The sequence below is a fragment of the Lynx rufus genome, unplaced genomic scaffold (genome assembly GCF_022079265.1).
Source record: "Lynx rufus isolate CCGP_SWC_20201006 ecotype Redwood Valley unplaced genomic scaffold, mLynRuf1.p SCAF_1, whole genome shotgun sequence".
In the NCBI taxonomy this organism is placed as follows: Eukaryota; Metazoa; Chordata; class Mammalia; order Carnivora; family Felidae; genus Lynx; species Lynx rufus.
This window is the reverse complement of record NW_025814823.1, coordinates 1,561,910-1,586,215: the sequence shown is the minus strand read 5'-3', so window position 1 is coordinate 1,586,215 and position 24,306 is coordinate 1,561,910. Positions and strand designations below refer to the sequence as shown.

The 24,306-nt window shown below is 36.4% G+C and overlaps 1 protein-coding gene and 1 pseudogene across 2 annotated transcripts in view; both read right to left on the bottom strand.

Annotated features, from left to right (window-relative positions):
• Nucleotides 1–24,306, bottom strand: part of IFT88 (intraflagellar transport 88) — a 133,212-nt gene that overhangs the window by 106,155 nt on the left and 2,751 nt on the right. The window contains exons 2-6 of one of the 2 annotated variants that reach the window (XM_047077521.1): nucleotides 21,247–21,342; nucleotides 17,034–17,096; nucleotides 2,371–2,427; nucleotides 1,183–1,236; nucleotides 484–547 (exon numbers count right to left, since the gene is read on the bottom strand). In XM_047077521.1, coding sequence (XP_046933477.1) covers nucleotides 484–547; nucleotides 1,183–1,236; nucleotides 2,371–2,427; nucleotides 17,034–17,096; nucleotides 21,247–21,336 — 328 coding nt within the window. In that variant the 5' untranslated portion in view covers nucleotides 21,337–21,342. The remainder of the gene's footprint in view (nucleotides 1–483; nucleotides 548–1,182; nucleotides 1,237–2,370; nucleotides 2,428–17,033; nucleotides 17,097–21,246; nucleotides 21,343–24,306) is intronic. The other variant, XM_047077527.1, reaches the window with a different exon arrangement.
• Nucleotides 14,141–14,254, bottom strand: LOC124523792 (uncharacterized; annotated as a pseudogene).

Below are 24,306 nucleotides of genomic sequence, written 5' to 3'. Positions count from 1 at the left end.
CTCCCCTACAGTAATCTATCCTCTTGTGAGCTCTAAATTATCAATCATGTGAGTAATGACTTGCTATTGGGTTCTTAATTTTCTTTGTTGGTATACTATACATTAATTTTTTCATAATAATTTCATTTTTAAATTATGACTTAACTTACATCTTTAAGCACTGTTTTCACCTACAATTTTTTAACTGAGCTCTAACTTATATAAAATAACTTATACACTTTTTAGTTTTTAAAAAAAATGCACATATTTTAATGTACAATTCAGTACATTTTGACAAATCCCATGCCAGTATAACCACTCTTCCAATTAAGATGCAGAACATTTTCATTACCCCTTTCCTTTCTTAATGGTACCTAAAGAATGACACACCTTACAATCAACGGTATGTCAGGTTTCCTTTAAAACGGTAATAACATTTAGACACAGAAAATAACAAAGTGAAAATACCTGAAAAAAATGATTAGAAGAGATAATATAACAAACCTCTTACAGCTGCTTTGGTAAAACCAGCGGCTCTCACTGCTGTCATTGGTCTAGTAACTCCATCCTTGAAAGAAAAACAGTCATTTAAAAAGTATTCTTAAATAAGATTTACCTCTTATTTGTAGTTCTGCACAAGCACATACATTAAAGTAGTCTTAATTTTTAACAGATTTTTTCATTACTACCTGCTTATTCCTCACCTCTGCCTATCCATGTCAGTCCTGTTTCTATTTTGCCTTTCCTCTACAACATTTCAATTCCTTGCTTTAACTGGGCGTACTCCTAGTTTGAAAAGAAATACTCATGGGTTTTTATGTAGGATCTCATGTAAGTTATACAGGTTATCAGCTGGCTACTCCTCTACTTTTGTTGGCCTCCTATATGCCTATGAGAGAAATTTCAGGAATTGTTGTAAGTGATAGCATAGGAAAAATGGGACCCAGATTTACCACACAAGCCAATTATCAGTCCTATGTCCACTCCCCAGTGGGATTTCATTTGAGACCTGAGTAAAGCCAAAGAGATTTTACCTCCAAAGATTTTGAATAGGCCAACCTTTAGCCCATAATTTAAAGAATCCGGGTCATTATGTAAGAAACACTTTCTTTAACATTTTAAAATAATGTAATAAAAAAAGTTGGTAAGAATATTCTAAGTCACAAGAGAGGCCCAAAATGAACAAGCACATGACAGAGATACCTGAATAGCCCCTGTCATTGGTCTTCCCATCGATGATGCCAGGGATGTCTTGGACTAGTAAACAGAAAACTAAATTAAAATGGTTCAAAAAAATATCTACATTTAATTTTATAAAAACCAAGTTATAAAAGTTTCCTTCATAACTTTTTTTCCTCATTCTATTGGCAAGTAAACTTAATTTTTTCCATTTATAACCTGAAGATATAAGATTAAACAATAAAAGTCTAAAACAAGCTTCCGTGAAGCACAACCCTCAGCCTGAAATACAGCTACACCCCACTGGTCTGCACACTGTCTACGGCGGCTTCCGCACTACAAACACAGAGGCTGGTAACTGCAATAGGGACTATCTGACCCGCAAAGCCTAAATTGCCTGGCTCTTCATGGAAAAGGTTTGCAGTCTCCTGTTCTAAAACACCACCAAAAAAAATCAAATTTATGAGTAATACATGCTTAGGCTGATTAAGAAGAGCATGTTTCATTTGATACACACTTACATTATGTGTGTGACTGCTTTCCTTATTCATCTAAAGGAACAGTATAAAGTCAAGTTTCCTGGACCTCTAGCCATGTACTAAAACCATTTTTCTGACCCCTAAGAAATATTATAATAAGGACTAGGAAATGCTATTCCACCTCATTCTTCCATTTTTCTCCCATTCCCCTTTTATTCCGTGTATGCTAACATCCAAATTTGGGCAAGACCTAAAAATTTTCCTTTATGGATTTTTATATACCATCTTTCCTCTGAAGATCTCAAATAAAAGACCCAAATATATGCTTCTGAAGTTTTTTTCAAACTTTATGTTTTTCATGTATTAATTGGTAGGTTTAAAAAAATTATAAACATCATCACATTTATATAACACTTAACTCCACATAAAATATGAATGGAATACACGAGACTTGGTAATATTACACAGAAAATGAAAGGAAGTCAATCAATAAACATAAGGTTTACAAATAAGAAATGATAAGAAAATATTTTCTGATAAATTTACAATCAGAATGACTAGAATAGTAAAAGCTATTAATCAAATTAGACTTTCACAATGTTTGTAACTATCCTAAATGGAAAACATACCTGGGTCATGGACTGAAAAGATAGCCAAAATTATTTAGAAGTGCCTAAAGTCAACTTATGGATGAGAAAAAGCACCTTAATATTTTTAGCTTAAGAAAACCTACCCCATATCCAGTAGCTACAGGTCTAGTAACTGCTGTGCTTGGTATTTTAGCAGTTATCTTGGGGAGGAAAAAAGACATAATTAATGGAATTCAGATTAAGCTACACAATTGAAAACTAAAAAAGCAATGGGAAATATAGACTCATCAGTAAAGAAGTAGTATATAATATTTAGGATAACTTCCCTTTAATTATCCTAAATATTAAGGGGCCTAGGTATTGTAAAGTATTAAGAGGGAGACTTATTCTAGAATTCATTTTAAAGGAAAAAGGGGGCTTTAGAATGACCTGAGGCACCAACACGAAAGATTAGTATTCATGGTTGTATCTATCATTCATTATGCATACTTATTACTGCCAGCCACTAGGCCTAACAAAATACATACGACTTGGCATCAGAGAATCTGGGTTTGATTCTCAGCTCTCCTACTACCAGCTGTTTTTATTCGTATCTTTACGAACCTAAATTTTCTTATCTCTGAAATAAGGATATCTTGATAACAAGATTATAGTTGGAATCAAATAGGGCCATGTAGGTGGAAATGTTCTATGCATGTTAGTTGTTAAGCATATTTGTTTGAAGTATTTGGTTAAAACATCGTTAGTAGAAGAGCTCTACTTCTGGCTATGATGGACTGTGTTTTAAACAACTTTCCCAATAAGAACAACTAAAAAAGCAGGGGACAAAAATATTTTTAGGAAAAATCAGTTTGAATACGTTAGAAAACCAAGAAGGAAGTGAAAAATTACAAGGTCCCAAGATAAGGAAAAGGGAAGGCTTGAGAGGTACTCCTGCATTTAAGCCTGCTTTTCTCCAACAGGCATCTGCTCAATTCAGAGGCATGGCTGAGAAGCTGAACACAGCTTTCCACAGACTTACAGGTCTGAAGAGATAAAACACTGGAGCCCTGGTAATCCTCCAGGCTTCAGACTGTGACCTCTAAAGGCTACACTCTACAATTGAAAAGTAAATGAGAAGTATACTACCTCTCATAAACACCGACGTCCAATTTAGAATCACCCCAAACTTAACTGAATTAGGGTGAGCCAGGACTCCTAGTGCCTCTAGGGCTATATGCAAAAGTAAATTCTCTAATGAAAGATAAGATCACCTAGAGCTGTGCTATCCAACAGAACTTTCCTATAGTGATGAAAATGTTCTATATCTGCCCTGATAAGATAGCTATTAGCCACATGTGGCTGTTGAGCATTTGAAATGTGTTTGGTATAATAAGGATCTGAATTTTTACATTTTATTTTAAATCATTTAAATGTAAATAGCCACATGTAGCTAGTAGTTATCATACTGGACAGCTCAGACATATGGCCTTGAATTATCTCTGAATTTTTTCATTTACACTGCCTGGCACTGAAGCAAAAACAACCAGACAGGGGAGCCTGGCTGGCTGAGTCAGTAGAGTGTGCAGCTCTCAGGGTTGTGAGTTTAAGCCCTGTGTTAGATATAGAGACTACTTAAAAATAAAATCTTAAAAACAACAACAAAAAACAACCAGACTTACAGGAGGCAAGACTACCTAACTAAAAGCCAAGAGAACAAAAGAACAAAAACTCAGAAAAGGATATATATAATGGAAATGTCAGATACAGACTTTAACATAACTATGCTTCTTAATATGATCAATGAATTAAAAGATAAGACACAATTTCAGCAGAGAATTGGAAACTATAAAAAAGGAATAAATAGAAATTACAGAACTGAAAAATTGCTAAAAAATGTAAAATTCTGGCATTGTCTAGGAAGTAGTAAAATACAAAGTTATACTAGACTTTAATAATTTGAAGATAAGTAGTGTAATCTTTAGGAAAACACTAAAAGAATGGTTAAAGAATGTAAATTCCCAAGATAACATTGGGGGGAAATGGAATAATAAAAAACAAACAAAAGAAGGCAAGAAATGAGAGAGATGATATATAAAAGAGGCAGGAAAAAACAAAAAGCAAATAAAACAATAAATTAAAACCAAATCAGTAATTTCATTAAATATAAATGGACTAAATACTTCACTAAAAGACTAAGATTCTCAGACTGCATTTCAAAAACAGAACTCAGTTACATTCTGCTAATGAGAAATACATCTTAAATATATGGATGGAAAAGTTGAAAGCAAAGAGATGGGAAAGACATATCATGCAAATGCTAGATAAAAGAGAGCTTGAGTAGCCATATTAATATCTGGCAAAAGAGACAAACAGTATTACTAGAGATAGGACATTTCAAAAACAATAAAAGGCTCAATTTATACTGAAAATATAATAATTCTAAATATTTTTTCTCCAAATAAAGCAAAACCCTAAAAAAAGAAATAAATCCACATAGTGTAAATTTTGACATCTTTCTAATAGAACCAGTAGCCTCCCCAACCCAAAAAATCAGTAAAAATACAGAACTCTTAAACAAAATCATTAACAAACTTGATCTGACATATCTTAGAAAATGCTGAAAAGAAAGGATATGGGTCTCAGCAATTTTTTCCATGAGAACAAACTGAAGGAAAGAGACTATTATTCTTTTAACTACTTACTAATGACTAAATCCATGTTCTTTTTTTTTTTTAAGCATAAGACTGATCTCTTCAGATACAGTAGATTCAACAGTCTCTTCCTTTATTTGCTTTACACCCTCATCTGCAATGCCTTTCCTCCCACATCTTAAGATCAATCTTAATTGTACATACCCTTTAATATTCAACTGTAAATTTAAATTCTAAGCATCCTTGTCTGATTGTCCCAACTAGTGACAAATAATCTCTTTGACATCCCATAGCAATTTGCACTTTTTTTTGTACAAAGCTTATTACATTATGCTTTGAACATATGTATCCATTTTATTTCCCTCCCTAAGATTATAAAGTCCTTTGGAACTAGTTAGAATTTTATCCCACGAGTAAACTAATACCTTTCACATAGAAGTTACACAATTTCTCTCTGTTTAACATAATAAGTAGACTGTGATGAAAATACCATTCAATAGGAGGTCAAGAGACTTAAGCTCTAACCCAGCTATGGCTAGCTGTGAGACTTTTGGCCTCTCTAGGCTTCAGTTTTCTCATCTATAAAATAAGGATCCTTAACATCACTTCTAAACATCACTGAAAGGCCAGCATGGTAAAATTATCACTTGATGTCTGATACCTGAAATCACTAAACTGAAGAAAATGCTTGCTTATTTACTAAGTCATGGAATAAAGACTTATGAAGCAGCTACAGTAGCAAAGAAAAGAACACTGTATAAGACAGCTTCTTCAAAAAGCTTATAGCCTTGTCATTAGCTTACTGAAAGAACATATGATTTTTCTTTCCATGATGAAGGTAACCTTAAAATTAAAACACTGATTATGAAATGTGTAGTCAAGAATTAATTTTATCCAAGGAGAGGTCTGGCTCTGCTCTTGGCTACTGGGAGTGATCTCTAAGCCCTTGGAATGTCCTGCCTGATATGTATTTCTTTGTTTGCCTAGGGGCTTTGGCCACCAGAAAACTGAACAATGTGATTTATGATGGGAGCTTTGGGACAACATAATATCAGTTTTAACTTCCAGAGATATTAGTCCAAATTTCCAGAAGGGGCTGGAGACGAAACGTCAGCCATGTTAACAATATGTGATAGAGTCCCAGTAAAAACCCTGGATACCAAAGTTGTGAGTGGTCTTCCCTAGTAGGCAATATTCTTTCCGTAAGTACTGTCATCACACAGATTGGCCAGGAGGAGTTAATGTCATGCAGGATTCCACACGAAAAGAATGACCAGATGTTCTGTGTTTAGATCCCCCAGCCTCTGTCCTACATATCACTTTCCTTTGCAGATTTTAACTGTATCCTTCCCCTGTAGTAAGTCATGAGTATAATAGCCTTCAGTGAGTTCTGTGAGCCCTTTCAAAGAATAATTGAACCTGAAGGTGGTTTTGGGAATCCCCTAAACTTGCAGTTGGTATCAGAAATGAGAATTGTCCAGGGATGGCTGGGTGGCTCAATCAGTTAAGCATCTGACTCGATTTCAGCTCAGGTCATGATCTCATGGTTCATTAGATCAAGCCTTGTGTCGGGTTCTGTGCTGACCACGGGGAGCCTGCTTGGGATTCGCACTTTCTCTCTCTCTCTCTGCCCCTTTCCCTCCTGAACGCTTTCTTTCTCGCTCTCAAAATAAATAAATAAACTTGAGGAAAAAAAAAAAGTGAAAATAGTCTTGTAGAGCACACAGTCCTCTGTGTCCTCTAACTGTATAGTTAGCAAACCTCATTGCAGGGAACTACACTAAATTCACTTACATAAATGTGATGGGAAAGCTACTCACAAGATAATTTCCACTGTAAGTGGTTGTTTAATACTAATAACTTATTTTTGCTAAATAATACACATGACAGAGAGGAAAGAGAGAAAGTAACAAAGTGAGGCAAGATGAAAGCAAAAGGACACTTCATGTAAAGCAGAGAGGTTGCTAAACATCAGTTTCTCAACTTTGGTACCACTGACCTTTCACCACATAATTTTCATGGGGGGGGGGTACCCTGTGAATTATATAATGTTTAGCAGCATCTCTGCCTGCTACCCAGTAGATGCCAGTGGCACTCACCCAAGTTGTTACGACCAAAAATATCTCCAGGCCAAATGTCCCTTGGGACAGTTGTAGAGGAGGACTGAGATCCACTGCTATATAGTAGTGAGCAAGTGGGGAAGAGTAGTTCAAAAAAAGGAATATTAGACATAGAACATTAGGGGTAGAACTTTCTGTTCTTTGCTATTTTACTTTGTGCCAACCTTGTTTATTTTCAACTATAAAAAAAAGCTTGACAGATTTCATGCACTGCAGAAGGCCAGATGCCTATGCTTTGCATGACACATAAATTTTAATAATACTATTGAAAAAATCACTCTAGCAATTTATGCATTGGTAAAACATTAATTAACTAACTGAAGGGCATTAATCCAAGGAAGGAGTAATTTGTAAACTAAGCACCAGTGTTTTGAGGATCAATATTTATGTAACTTTAAAAATCAGAAAGGCAAATATTTTTTAAACAATGAGTATTTTAGGTAAATATATTCCAATGCCTTACATAACTAACAATATTTATATTCTCAAGAGTATAAAGAAACTTTTTGATCTAAAATACTTTAAAATTCACTTACTGGATATACTGAAAGCTACAAAACACTGCAGAAAGAAATTAAAGAAGACACAAATAAAAAAGTCATCCCACGTTGAAGGACTAGAAAATTTAATTATTGTTATGATGTCAATACTACTCAAAGCAGTCTACAGATTCAATGCAATTGCTACCAAAATATCAATGCCCATTTTTTAAGAAATAGAAAATTCATCCTGAAATTCATTTGATTACAAAGCTACTATACGTAAACAGTGTGGTACTGGCATAAACACAAACAGACCAATGGGACAGAATAAAAAGTGCAGGAAAAAAACCTTCCATATGGTCAAGTGATCTTCCATAAGCGTGCAAAGACCACATAATAGGGAAAGGTCAGTCTCTCCAACATAAGGTGCTGGGAAAGCTGGATATCTGCTTGCAAAAGGATGGAATTAGAGCCGACACACAAAAAATTAACTCAAAATGGATTAAAGGTCTAAATATAAAACCTAAAACTACAAAACTCCCAGAAAGCATAGCGGAAAAATTTCATAACGTTGGACAGAGCAACGATTTGTTGGAATTGATGCCCAAAGCACAGGCAACAAAAGTGAAGCTATAAAAATGGGGCTACATCAAACTTAAAAAATTGCGTGCGTCAAAGGACATAATCAACAGGACGCAAAGGCAAACTACAAAATGGGAGACAATAATATGCAAATCATATATCTGACAAGGGGTTAATATCCAGAATATATCAACACCTACAACTCAACAACAAAAAAATCAGGATAGCCCAGTTAAAAAATGGGCAAAGGACTTGAAGAGACATCTCCTCAAAGATGATATACAAATGGCCAAGAAGCCTACAAAAAGATACTCAACATCACTAATCATAGGAGAAATGAAATCAAAATCAAGAATCACTGCATGCCCATTAAAACTGCTACCATCAAAACAATAGAAAGGAAGTGTTCGTGAGGATGCAGAGAAACTGGAACCCTGTTACTGTTAGCAGGGCTATAAAATGGTGCAACTGCTGTGGAAACAGTATGGAGGTTCCTCAAAACATTCAAAACAGAATTACTGTGGGACGCAGCAATCCGACTTCTGGGTATACATCCGAAGAACCAAAAAGAGGGTTGCAAAGACACATCTGCCTACCTATGTTGACAGCAGCACTATTCATAAGAGCCCAGAGGTAGGAGTACCCACGTGTTCATGGAACACAGTATGATACACACACGTAGGATTATTAGCCTTAAAAAGGAAGGAAATCCTGTCACATCCTACAACACAGATGAACCTTGAAGACATTATGCTAAGTGAACTAAGCCAGTCACAAAAAAGACAAAGACTGCAGAATTCCACTTGTATGAGGTACCTAGAGTAGTCGAATTCCTAAAGGCAGAAGGTAGAAAGACAGCTGCCACAGGCTAGAGGGAGAATGCACAGTTCTGCTTAATCGGTATAGAGCTTCCGTTTGGGGAGGTAAAAAACTCCTGGAGATCTGTCTCACAAGAATGAGAATATATTTAACATACTGAACCATGATCTAAAAATGGTTACGAAGGGGAGGGATTCAGGAAGACGGTGGCAGAGTAAGAGAACCCTAGGCTCACTTTGTCCCACAAACACAAGATAACTGTCAAATCATCCTAAATACTCCAGAAACTGACCTGAAAACTAGCAGAACAAGCTCCACAACTAAAGGTAGGGAAGAGGCCACATCAAAGAAGGTGGAAGGGTGGAGATGCAGTTTGGGAGAGAAAGGGAGGATGGAGGGATGGAGGGACAGTGGTCACTGCAGTGGGAAAGGAGCTGTGGGGGCAGAGAAGGGTAAGAGAGAGACTAACACAGAGGGGAGTGCTTGGGGAAAACGAATTCCCATAGAAATTGGCTTGGAAAGCAAGAAGGGCCAAATTTCATGACTTCTGGCAGCAGCAGGGCTTAAAGCCCGGAGTCTTAAAAGTTAGCAGGCTTGGCTAGGATAGAGCCGGGGGGACACTGTGCTGTTCTTGGAGGGAAGGCGGGTAAACAACCTGTGGACACAAGGCATGGAAAGAGTGAGCTGAAGAGTGCCTGGGGCACACAGTGGGGAGGTTATTCGGTCATCTCAGAGTGTACTCCAGAGAGACAGTGCTCACAGAGAGACCCTTCTGGGAACAAATAAACTGGCTGTTGCCATTTCCTTCCCTAGCCCGTTGGCATAAACATAGGGCCACCTGTGGGAACCAGCACAGCACAGACATTTGCTACTTAACGTTCCTACACTAAGCCTTGCCCCCCACACTCCTGTAACACTGCATTTCGTAGTCAGGCTGTGTAAGATGCATCACCACAGACCCCTCCCCCCAGACGACTGGCCCAAACCCCTGTCAACACTCCCTGATGTCCCTGGTCTCCCAACCAGGGAGTTTGTTTTTGTCTTTTTGTTTTTTTTAATAGCTATAATTCCATTTAATCCTTAGTTTACACTCAAATTTAAAGCAGGGACAAAGACCAATAGTTCCATTTTATAAGGGTATGAGTGACACCAAAAAGTTAAGAAATTTGGCCAAACTTAAACAGTCGGTAAATTGGATAAGTCCCTGTTCTCCCGACCCCCACCCTAGCATTCTTTCCACTATGCCAGCCCTTATCCTTATTAGTTCTATTCTTTCTTTTTAATTGAGGTATAATTGACATATAACATCATATATGTTTCAAGAGTACAACATGACAATATATATTTGTATATACTGATAACTACCATCAGTCTGGTTAGCATTCCTCACCAAACATAGTTACAAAACATTTTTTTTCTCGGGATGAAAATGTTTAAGATCTAGAACAATATTAATTCTGAAGATTAGGTTTGGTTGCAAGTGATAGGAAAACCAAAAAAGTAGTGGTTTAAACAAGACAGAATTGGATAATTTCTTCGCTATCCTCAATACCTGGCTTTTCAAGATGACTGCTCAGGTTCCAGCCATGTTCCAGCCAACAATAAGGAAGATGAGGGACAGAACACATTTTTCCCCTTTAAGGACATTTCCTAGAAATCATACAGGACACATTTGCTAAATTCCATTGGCCAGAATTTAATGACATGCCCTTAGTTAGCTTCAAGGGAGGCTAGAACCAACCAGGGAGTTTTGCAGAATCTCGATTCCAGCCGTGGTAGTGTCAGGTCTCACTTTAGAAACAGAGCAGAGCACACCTTGTTAAAACTCGCGACATTCAGGCCAGGGACAAAAACTGACCTCAACAGGCAAAGAGAGCCTCTGTAAATGGCTGGTGTGAAGGATAAAGCAGCCAGGACACAACAGAAGTGCACACATCACACACTGGAAACACTTCCAGAAGTGTCCGGGTCTGGGGAACAAGGGAAGCTACACAGCAAGGCATTACAGGACCTCTTCTTTGTAAGGTCATTACCCTCAAGAATAGGAGACATAGCTGACGTTCCTAACAACAAAAACAGGCACAGAGACTTAGACAAAATGAAAACACAGAGGAATTCATCTCGAATAAAAGAACAGAACAAGGGGCGCCTGGGTGGCTCAGTCGGTTAAGCGTCCGACTTCGGCTCAGGTCATGATCTCGCGGTCCGTGCAGTCCGTGAGTTCGAGCCCCGCGTCGGGCTCTGTGCTGACAGCTCAGAGCCTGGAGCCTGTTTCGGATTCTGTGTCTCCCTCTCTCTCTGACCCTCCCCCATTCATGCTCTGTCTCTCTCTCTCTCAAAAATAAATAAACGTTAAAAAAAAAAATAAATTAAAAAAAAAAAAAAAGAACAGAACAAGGCCATGGCCAGAGATCTAAGCAAAACAGATATAAGTCATATGCTTGACAGAGAATTTAAAGCAATGATCATAAAGATACTCAACTGGGCTTCAGAAAAGGGTATAAGAAATGAATGAGACCCTTAACATGAGATAAAAAATTACACACTAGAGATAAAAGGTACAATAAATGAGGGGCACCTGGGTGGCTCAGTCGGTTACGCATCTGACTTTGGCTCAAGTCATGATCTCGCAGTTCACAGGTTTGAGCCCCGCATCAGGCTCTGAGCTGACAGTTTAGAGCCTGGAGCCTGCTTCGGATTCTGTGTCTCCCTCTCTCTCTGTCCCTACCCACCCCACCCCCACCGGCCCCCTCTCCCCACTCGCACTCTGTCTTTCTCTCTAAAATAAACATTAAAAAAAAATTTTTTTTAAGGTACAATAAATGAAGTGAGAAACACGTTTGATAGAAGGAACAGCAGACTGGAAGAAGCACAGAAAATAAATTAATGACCTAAAAGACAAAGTAGTAGAAAGTAATCAAGCCAAACAAAAGAGAGAAAAAAGAATGATGCAAAACAATAATAGACTTAAGGAGCTCAGTGACTCCACTAAACATAACATTTGTATTAAAGGAGTCCCATAGGAAGAAGAAAGTAAAAAGGGGGCAGAAAATTTATCTGAAGAAATAAAGCAGAAAGTTTCCCTAATTTGGGGAAGGAACCAGATATCCAGATCCAAGAGGCACGGAAAACCCCCATCAAAACTGACAAAAGCAGACCCACACTAAAACATATTGTAATCAAGATGGCAAATATAGTGATAAAGAAAAAATATTAAAGGCCACAAACAAAGAAGACAATAACTTACAAGGGAAAACCAATTAGGCTAGCTAGAGATTTTTCAGAAGACACTTTCCAAGCCAGAAGGGAGTGGCATGATATAGTCAAAATGCTGGACGGGAAAAATCTGCAGCCAAGAATACTCTATCCAGCAAGGCTATCATTCAGAATAGGAGAAGAGATAAAGAGTTTCCCAAACAAAACTAAATGAGCTGATGACCACTAAACCAACCCTGCAAGAAATACTAACGGGACCTCTTTGAGTGGAAAGGAAAAACAAAAGGCAACAGAAAGAAATTAGAAAACACAAAAGCAGTAAAAATGAGTATTTCTATAAAAAATCAGTCAAAGAACTCACAAAATAAAAGGATGTAAAATATGAACCATATACTTAAAACGTGTAAAGGGCAGAAGTAAAGAATGGATTCAAACCCAAATGATCAACAACTTAATATAGACTGCTATACGCAGAAAAGGTTATACACAAACCTAATGAAAAGAAATAAGAGAAAGAAATCCCAATATATCACTAAAGGAAACCAGTAAGCCATGAAAGAGAGGAAGATAAATGATCAGAGAATATCTTCAGAAACAATCACAAAACAAGTAATAAAATGGCAGTACATACATATCTATCAAGAATTACTTTGCATGTAAATGGACTAAACACTCCAATCAAAAGACACAGGGTGTCAGAATGGATTAAAAAAAACAAGACCCATCTACATGGTGCCTACAAGAGACTCATTTTAGACCTAAAGCCACCTGCAGATTGAAAGTGAGGTGATGAAGAAACATCTATCATGCAAATGGATGTCAAAAGAAAGCCAGAGTAGCAATGCTTATATCAGATAAACTAGACTTTAAAACAAAGACTATAACAAGAGACAAAGAAGGACGCTAATAATAAAGGGGACAATCTAAAAGAAGATACAACAATTGTAAATATTTATGCACCCAAATGTTGGCACCCAAATACATAATAACAAACATAAAGGAATTCATCAATAATAATACAATAATATTAAGGGACTTCACATAAATGGGTAGGTTATATAAACAGAAAATCAACAAGAAAACAATGGCTTTGAATGACTGACTAGAACAGATGGATTTAACAGATATATTCAGAACATTCCATCCTAAACAGCAGAGTACACATTCTTTTCAAGTATACACAGAACATTCTCCAAAACAGATCATGTATTAGGCTACAAAATAGGTCTCAACCAATTCAAGAAGAGTGAAGTCTTCCATGCACCTTCGCTGACCACAATGCTACAAAACTCGAAGTCAACCACAAGAAAAAATCTGGAAAGACCATAAATACATGGAGGTTATATAAACAATGAATGGGTCAACCAGGCCATAAAAGAAGAAATAAAAAAGTACGTGGAAACAAATGAAATGAAAACACAAGGGTCCAAAACCTTTGGGGTGTAGCAAAAGCAGTTCTTTTCAAAAAGAACTTTCTTTCTCAAAAGCAGAAGCAAGAAAAATCTCAAATAAACAACCTAACCTTACACCAAAAGGAGCTAGGAAAAGTACAATAAAGAATAAACCAGCAGAAGGAAAGAATAATAAAGATTAGAACGGAAATAAATGATACAGAAACTAAAAAAACAATAGATCAGATCAATGAAACCATAGCAGGCTTATAAAGAAAAAAAGAGAAAGGACTCAAATCAATAAAATCACAAATGAGAGAGGAGAAATAACCAACACCACAGAAATACAATTATAAGGGAATATTATGAAAAGATATATGTCAATAAATTGGACAATCTAAAAGAAATTTCTAGGAACATGTAAGTTACCAAAACTGAAAACAGTCAGAAATAGAAAATTTGAATAGACCAATAACCAGCCAAGAAAAAACTCCCAACAAACAGAACTCCAGGACTAAGTGGCTTCACACGCAAAATCTACCATATATGTAAAACACAAACTATTCCAAAAAATAGAACCAGAAGGATAAACTTCCCAATTCATTCTATGAGGTCAGCCTTATCCTGATTCTAAAAGCAGATAAAGGCAACACTAAAAGAGAGAACTACGGGCCAATATCTCTGATGAACATAAATGCAAAAGTACTCAACAAAATAGTAGCAAACTGAATCCAATAATACATTTAAACTACACTTGATCTTAGCCAAAAGGCCGAGAAGCAATCCAATAATACATTTAAAATAACCATCCACAACAATCAAGTGGGATTTATTCCCGAGTTGCAAGAGTGGTCCAATATTTGCAAGTCAGTCAGCATGATACATCACATTAACAAGAGAAAGTATAAAAACCATATGATCATTTCAATAGATGCAGAAAAAGAATTCGACAGAGTACAACATCCATTCATGATAAAAGCCCTCAACAAAGTAGGTTTAGAGGCAACAAACCTCAATGTAATAAAGGCCACATATGAAAAACCCACAGCTAACATCATCCTAAATGTGGGAAAACTGAGAGCTTTTCCTCTACAGTAGGAATAAGACAGGGATGTCCACTCTCACCACTTTTATTTAACATAGTACTGGAAATCCTAGCCACAGCAAACAGAAAGGAGAAAGAAATAAAAGGTGTCCAAATCAGCAAAGAAGAAGTAAAACTTTTACTATCTGCAGATGACATGATACTCTATGTACAAAACCCAAAAGACCACCAAAAAAACTGCTAGAACTGATAAACAAATCAGTAAAGTCACAGACCACAAAATCAACACACAAAAATGTGTTGTTTCTAACTACCCATAATGAAACATCAGAAAGACAAATTAAGGAACTAATCCCATTTACAATTACACCAAAAATAATAAGAAGCCTAGGAATAAACCTAACCAAAGTGGTGAAAGACCTGTACTCTGAAAACTATAAAACACTGAGGAAAGAAACTGAAGACGACACAAAGAAATGGAAAGACATTCCATGATCATGGCTTGGAAGCATAAATATTGTTGAAATGTCTATATGACCCAAAGTAATCTACACATGTAATGCAAGCCCTATCAAAATACCAACAGCATTTTTCATAGAACTAAACCAAACAATCCTAAAATTTGTATGCAAGTACCAAAGACTCCAAACAGTCAAAGTAATCCTGAAAAAGAAAAGGAAAGCTGGATGCACCACAATTCTAGACATGAAGTTATATTATAATGCTGCTGTAATCAAAACAGTATGGTACTGGCACAAAAATATACACATAGATCAGTGGAACAGAATAGAAAACCCAGAAATGAGCTCACAACTATATGATCAATTCATCTTCAACAGAGCAGGAAAGAATAGCCAATGGGAAAAAGACTGTCTGTTCAACAAACGGTGTTGGGAAAACTGGACAGCCACACGCAAAAGAACGAAACTGGAACATCCTCTTTCACCATACACAAAAATAAACTCAAAACGGATTAAGGACCTAAACGTTGAGACCTGAAACCCTAAAAGTCCTTGAAGAAAACATAGGCAGTTATTTTCTCTGGCATCAGCCATAGCAACTTTTTTTCTAGATAGGTCTCCTGAGGCAAGGGAAATCAAAGCAAAAATAAACTGTTGGGACTTCATCAAAATAAAAAGCTTCAGCAGGGTGCCTGTGGCTCAGCTGGTTGAGCCTCTGACTTCAGCTCAGGGCATGATCTCGCAGTTCGTGAGTTCAAGCCCCACATCGGGCTCTTCACTCTCAGTGCAGAGTCTGCTTGGGACACTCTCTCTCTCTCTGCCTCTCCCCTGCTCTCTCTCTCAAAAATAAATAAACAAACATTTAAAGAAAAAAAGCTTCTGCATAGCAAAGGAAACAATCTAAAAAATTAAAGGCAACCTATGGAATGGGAGAAAATATTTGCAAATGTTTTATCAAATAAAGGATTAGTATCCAAAATATGTAAAGAACTTATAAAACTCAACACCCATACAACAAACAATCCAGTTAAAAAATAGGCAGAAGATATGAAGAGACATTTTTACGAAGAAGACATCCAGATGGCCAACAGACACATGAAAAGATGCTCATCGTCACTTACCATCAGGGAAATGCAAATCAAAACTACAATGAGCTATCACCTCACACCTGTCAGAATGGCTCAAATCACCAACCCCAGAAACAACAGGTGTGGGCAAAGATGTGCAGAAAAAGGAACCCTCTTGCATTGTTGGTGGGAAGGCAAACTGGTACAATCACTGTGGAAAACAGTATGGAGGTTCCTCAGAAAGTTAAAAATAGAACCACTCTGTGATCCAGCAATGGCACTACTGAGTATTTACCCAAAGGATACAAAAACACTAATTCAAAGGGATACACACACTCCTTTGTTTATAGCAGCATCATTTACAATAGCCAAATTACAGAAGCAGCCCAAGTATCCATCGAGTGATGAATGGATTAAAGATGTAGTGTGTGTGTGTGTGTGTGTGTGTGTGTGTGTGTGTATGTATACATACATATATGTATATGTATATTTATATGTATATAATAGAATATTGGAATGAAATCTTTCTATTTGCAAAGGAATGAAATGAAATCTTTCTATTTGCAAAGACATGGATGGAGCTAGAGAATAAAATGCTATCCGAAATAAGTCAGTCAGAGAAAGACAAATACCGTAGGATTTCACTCTTATGTGGAATTGAAGAAATAAAAGAGCAAAGGGAAAAAAAGAGAAAACTCAAGAAACAGTCTCTTAGCTACAGAGAACAAACTGATGGTGACCAGGGAGGGGGGAGGGCGGGAGGGGAGGTAAGGGGACGGGATCAATAGGTGACGGGGATTAAGGAGTACACTTGCTGTGATGAGCACCAGGTGATGTACGGAATTGTTGATTCACTATATTGTATGTCTGAAACTAATATAACACTGTTAACTAACTGGAATTTAAAAATAAGATAAAATAAATAAAAATGGTTACGATGGCTAAGTTTATGTCACGTATTTTTTACCACAACAAAAAACGTGCACTTACTGGAGGTCTTCTGCCATGACTAGTTCTCACGGCTTCCTGAAAAGCTGTGTCGTTCTCTAATTCCTAAAGTGAAAAGGCAAATTTAACATTCAACGTGAAGTGAGAATTGAAAACAATAATAAGTTGAATGTCTTCTGTTTGGTATTCATGATCCTCTATGATTCAACTTACCCCACCTGCTGACATCCAGGTAGTGGCTCAAGGACTCCTTTCCTCAAAGCTCCCCCATAACACTACCCAAAATATAAGGCTCCTTCCTTTTCTAGGAAGGGGAGTACTTGGTAATGTCAGTCAACTTTAAGGGTATTTTACTGGCCACTGTTTAAATGTGTGGTATCATTATGCCTGGTGAAAAGATCGAGTACACAAGGATATGGCCTTTCTTCTGTTCCTTTCTTCCAAGTAGCTGGAACAGTAAGAATTGAGAGCTGCAACTCTTCCTCTCCCTTCCTCTCTGTCCTCTCTCCCTCCCTTCTATCCTTCCATATGCTGGGACCACGGCTACCAGCCCCAGGTGAAAACACCGCAGGACATTTCATTTCACTGGAGGAGTGAAGTCTGGAATTCAGACTGGAGCTAAGAAAAGCTTCCCCGTGGAAAAGCTCCGTGGGGTCCAACCTGCTGTGCCATTTGGAACCAAAGCCTTAGCTGAAATGAAATGTCACCGTGCTTTGCTGATTCCAGCCTATACTTCTATTCTTCATCAGGAAACGTGAGGAAGGTATTAGTCAAGAGCAAGATACAAATGTTCCTGGGTTTCCAGGACAAATGTCATTTTTTGACTCTCTCAAAAGCACCCAATCTTAGCAACTACCAACCTTCTAACCAGCCTTTATCTCCTATTCCTTCACCAACACAAAATCTGGCTATAAGCCTTCCCATACATCTTATGGGCAATTGTCAGACTTGCCTCTGATTTATTTCAGTCTATGTCCCACAAAAATATACTTGCTGATGATTAAAAAAAATACAATAAATCAAAAAACAATCACTATTGATCAACTTCTAAAAACTCTGCAAACAATTAAAGTAAAATGTTTATATAACCAGATGCTAATGTGATGCACTTTAAACATGATTTTATTATGTCTAAACCTTCTTTAATTTTTACCTTAAATAATCTTTATAACCTTCCACATCAATTACATAAAATTAATAAGTACACAATTCTCAGCTGGCCATGGAAACTAGGCAACTTTCATACGAAGTATAAAGCCAAAGGTAACCCTCAGCATCATTAATTATACGATTCTGGTGGATCCTTTAGGAAAAGGAAGTCTTCTAATATTCCTATACAATTAGTAAAATTTGATTAATCAATTCAATGAATTCTAACTGACAAACTAAAATTGTCAACAAACTCTCCGACTACAAATACCAAACGACCACAACTTTTGTAATTTTTCTTTGTTCGTGATTTTACTAGCAATTTCCATAATCTATGAACATCTGAACAATTATTTCAATTAATTCATTTATATATTAAGCTTGTTATTAGTCCAATTAAGATATAAGAAAATCATGCGTAAAGCAAATGTCATTTTTATCTTACTATTTATTTTTGTGTCTGACATTCTGAATATTCACTTTTTTTTTTTAATGTTTGTTTATTTTTGACAGACAGAGAGAGAGAGAGAGAGCATGAATGGGGGAGAGGCAGAGAGAGAGAGAGGGAGACACAGAATCGGAAGCAGGCTCCAGGCTCCGAGCTGTCAGCATAAAGCCTGACGCGGGGCTCGAACTCACAGACCACCAGATCATGACCTGAGCCGAAGTTGGACGCTCAACCAACTGAGCCACCCAGGTGCCCCTGAATATTCACTTTCAATTAAATAATGAAGCCACATTGTGATGACCTGAGAAGTTAGGAAGTTTCTCTGGTGCTTTAAAAGTGATCATATTCATTATCTATTAATTCTATTTCTGAGACTTTAGCCAAGGAAATGTTGCTAAAAATAGAGAAAATTGTTTATGTATAAAATTGTTCATTGCATAGTTGTTATTTACAACAGAAAACTGAAAATAAATATCCTATGATCTGAAATTAGTTCTAATCAACTATACATACTCAATAAAATGTAGCAATTAAAATTATACAGTTAACCCTTGAACAACACAGGTTTGAACTGCCATTGGTCTACCTATATATGACTTTTTTCCAATAAATATATTGGGAAATTCTTTGAAGATTTGTGACAACTTGAAAAAACTCGCAAACCATATAGTCTAAATAAGCTAAAAAAATTAAGAAAAAGGATATTATTGTAACAATACAGTATATGACATATATAACATACAAAATATGTGCTAATTGACTTTGTTATTGGTAAGGCTTCCGGTTAACAGTGGGCTATTAGCAGCTAAGTTTGGGGGGAGTTAAAAGTTGTATGTAGATTTTTGACTACATGGGGGGAGGGAGGTGGGTCAATTCAAGGGTCAACTGTATTTAAATCTTTAGTATCATGAGACATTACTTGTAATGTAGTTGGATGTAAAAAAGCAAACAGAAAAGTAAATCCTAGTTCAATTCCAAACATGCTAAAAGAAAACTGTAAATATATGCATAAAAGAAAGACAAAGCAACAAAATGTTAACAATAGTTATTTCAGAGTGACGGGATTATGGGTAATTTAGTTTTCAACACTGAACATGTACATTTTATATACTTATAACCTTTATAACTGGGAAAAAGGGGGAGAGTTCAGTAGTTTTCAAAATCTGTACAAACCTAGGAGAACATCTATGTTTTAACACAAATTTTTAAAAAGGAGTCTATATAATCATACTGTGTGTATACACAGCACACACAGGGAGGGAAACACTTGTGTATATTAGAAGACAGGGAATACACCACAATGTCAGGTGATAGATATACTTAATATAGGTGATCTTTGAGTGACAGGATTTACATCATTTTTCCCCAGTCTTCTGTAGTTTTCAAATTTTCTGTTAAATGATCACATTGCCTAGATCTTTATTTCATATAGAGTAAGTGAATGGTTTCTATTTTCTTTCCAGGTCTTACATTCACAGACTACCATTTTTCTCCAGAGGAAAAAACAATTGAAAAATGACTAAAAGCTATATAAAAAACTCTAGAATATAAGATTTTCCTAAATTCATATAAAGTCCGATAAATGCTAATATTTGATTATTATATACTAGCAAATAAATTAACATCCTCACTCTTTTCACACACTAATTCAAGGTAACTTTATAAAAAAGTTTTGTTTTGTTTTACAGTTTGGAAACTCAAAGTCTCACAATGATATAAACAGATTTGAAATATTCAAGTATTGGGGCACCTGGGTGGCTCAGTCAGTTAAGTGGCCAACTCTTGATTTCAGCTCAGGTCATGATCTCACGGTTTGTGAATTCGAGCCCTGCTTTGGGCTCTGCACTCACAGTGCAGAGCCTGCTTGGGATTCTCTTTCTCTCCCTCCCTCTGTTCCACCTCGGCATACGCTTTCTCTCTCTCTCAAAATAAATAAATAAATTTAAGAGAAAAATCTTAAAAAATAAATAAATAAAAATAAAATTTCAAGTTTTTTTAATTCAACTATTTGTCTTAACAATGTCATCTTTTAGTTTACTATCCCACTAAATACTAAGTAGATATAGCTTTGTTGACATAAAGGAATATTTATAAAAGACAAAAAGCAGGTTACAAAACAGTACACACAGTAGGATACCATTTTACCCAAAAATAGAGATACACATATATTTGCATAGGGAAATGTTTGGTGACATAAGCATTATAAGCTAGTTAATGTTTACCTCTGGGTGGTGATAGTTTCTGTGATTCTATTTCCTAAGTTTTGTATAAAATATTTGTATATTTTAATTAAAAGAAAAAAATCACTACATGACATTTCAAATTTAGGAAATTAAAAAAAACAACTGATTTTAGGTACCTCAAGTGATTTAAGTCTTTTTACTTACACAATCAGATAGCTAGTGCTGGAAAATACAAGTATATAATCGACCCTAATTTGTTTCTATAACCTTTCTCATGATTTTCCCTTTTGCTGCAATTAGTATTATCAGTGGAAGTTAGTACAGACTTCAGAAGTAGCACTTTTCCAGGCTTTTAATCAGTTTACTTAATTTAAAGATAATAAAGCAGAACCCTCAAATCCAAAGTTTTCATGAACCAGCTGGTTAGCAAAGACCAACAGAAAAACTAGACTTATTTTTATTTTTATTTTTTTACCTCAGTGTCATAGGTTGGATTGTAGTCGTTATAACCAGAATAAAGATCATCTTCATCTGTCTCTGGGGCCAGGTGCACATTTTGCATCATTTGTACCTATGAAAAATTGGCAGTGTAAATATGTTCTTGGTATATAAAATAATCCTTAATTGAAATAAAATAGAACTACTTAACAACCTTTCTGGTCAAGTTTATTGCCACATATTTTTATGACTTAATTTTTTTCACGTCAAATTCTCAAAACTAGGTGTCAAAACACTCGTTCATTGCTCTCATTTTACATTTATTCCACACCTGTTGCATTGAAAGGCACTAGACACAGGTACGAGTTAGTTGCCCTGAGTGTCAAAGAGCTTAGCATCAAGTGCAGAACAGGGGATGTAAGAGTCAAGTGCAAAGCAAGGCAGAAGCCACCACACACTTAACCAGAACGGCTCAATTTAAAAAACCAACAACGCAAAAGGTCGGCAATGATATGGAGTAATCCAGAGTCCTACATTGTTGTTGGGGGGGTAATATAGTACAATTTTGGAAAAAAAGTCTGGCACTTTCATAAAATTAACATATATTTCTTACAAACCAGCAATTCCACTCCCAAGTATTTACCTGAGAAGTGAACACATGGGTCTACAAATATATTTATATAAGAATGTTCACAGGAGGTTTATTCATAATAGTCAAAAACTAGAAACAGACCAGATGCCCATCAACAGAATGGATAAGCATATTTATGCAACAAAGTATTATTCAGAAAAAAAAATGCACCGATGACATACATAAAATGGAAGAATCTCAATTAAGTGAAAGAAGTCTCACAAAACTGAACCTCATATATTGTTTTGTTGATTTAAAGTTCTAGAAGAGACTAAACTATTGTAGAAGACAATCAGAAAGGTGGTTGCTGTTTAGGCGTGGGAGACTAGAGGTTGAATGAAAAAGGGCAGATTATAGAATTTTCTAGGGTAGGGCGCCTGGGGGTGGCTCAGTCAGTTAAGTGTCTGACTTTGGCTCAGGTCATGATCTCACGATTTGTGGGTTTGAGCCCCACATTGGCTGTGTGCTGACAGCTCAGAGCCTGGAGCCATTCTGTTTCTCTTTCTCTCTTTCTCTCTCTCTCTCTCTCTCTCTCTCTCTCTCTCATCTCTCTCTCTGCCCTTCCCCAGCTTGCTCTCTCACTTGCTCTCTCTCCCAAAAATAAACAAACATTAAATTTTTTTTTTAATTTTCTAGGGTGATGAATATTCTATATCTTGACAATAGTTTGGGTCAGACTGGTAATCACACTTGTAAAAAGTCAACAAACGCATACTTACGATTTTTCCTTTCATTATACATTTTTTCTTGAAAGAAAAAACTGTAAATAAATATCAAACTATAATATGCATACCTAAGTATTTAAGGGAAAGCTTAATACCTGTAATTCAGTTTGATATGCATAAAAATAACAGAGAATCTTAAGATTCTCTCTCCCTCTTCCTCTGCCCCACCTGTGCTCACACACACACGTGTGTGCACTTTCTCGAAATAAATAAATAAAAATAACATGGATAAATGAAAGATATATGATAAAGCAAGTACATGAAAATGTTAATGGTAGAATCTATGTAGCAGGTATGATGTTCACTGTAAAATTTTTTAAGCTTTACTGTACATTTGAAAATTTTCATAATAAAATATTGAGAAAAATGCAAGACAGAATAAAACAGATGTCAAAGTAAAATAGAAGCGGGAAATTTAATTACTGTATACATATACTGTAAATGCAGTGATTACTAGAGAATTTGGGAAGAATTCTCAGACAAAGAATCATTCAAACTGAGTAATCTTTTAGGCAATTGAGGGGAGGGGTCAGGCTAGGTACCCAAGAAATGTAATACTGAATTACTTTACCTTGAAATACATATTTTTAGGGGCACTTGGGTGGCTCGGTTGGGCATCCGACTCTTGATTTCGGGATCCCAGGGTCGTGGGATCAAGCCCCCTGTCAGGCTCCATGCTAGCATGGAGCCTGCTTCAGATTCTCTCTCTCTCTCTCTCTCTCTCTCTCTCTCTCTCTCTCTGTGTCCCTTTCCCCCACGTGCAGGCACACATGCTGTCTCTCTCTCTTAAATTAAAAAAACACACACAAAAAAGAAAAACTAAATACGTGCTTTTTTTAAGTTGGTACAATTTTAAGTGTGCCAGTAAATTCCTACAAAAATTTCAGCTTAATCTTATTGCTCAGTATAAGGCCAAACATATATGGCTACTTGTAACCTTTTAAAAATTATTTTTATGTGGGGGTGCCTGGGTGGCTGTCAGTTAAGTGTCCAACTCTTGATTTTGGCTCAGGTCACAATGTCACGGTGAGTTCCAGCCCTGTGTAGGGCTCCGTTAAGACAACACGGAGCCTGCTTGGGATTCTCTCTGTCCCTCTCTCTCTGCTTCTCCCCTATTCACGCACATGCGCATGAACTTTCTCTCAAACTTAAAAAAAATATTTTTATGGGAAATATAAAATTATCAATTTTGTATAATTCACATACTATAAAACTTACTTTAAGGTGTACAATTCAGTGTTTTTTTAGTATGCAACTACCACCACTATCTACTTCCAGAACATTTTCAACACCCCATTAAGAAATTTGGGACCCTTTTAGCAGCCACTCTCCATTCCTCCCTCCTCCCTCCCACTTAGCCTATGTCACTAATCTACTCTGTCTCTATGGATTTGCCAATTCTGGACATTTCATATGGAATCATCAGTCAAATTTTTTTCATCAATCAAATGGAATCATCCAATATGCAGCCTTTTGACTGGTTTCTTTCACTTAGCATGTTTTCAAGGTTTATCCGTGTTGTAGCATGCATCAGTACTTCATTCCTTTTTATGGCTGAATAATATTCCATTGTACGCATATACAATATTTTATCTATTAGTTAATGGACAGCTGGATTGTTTCACTTTATATCTATTATAAATAATGCTGCTATGAACATGTGTGTACGTTTAGTGCGAACATAAATTTTCAATTCTATTGATATTGACTGTATACCTAGGAATGGCATTGAGTCATATGG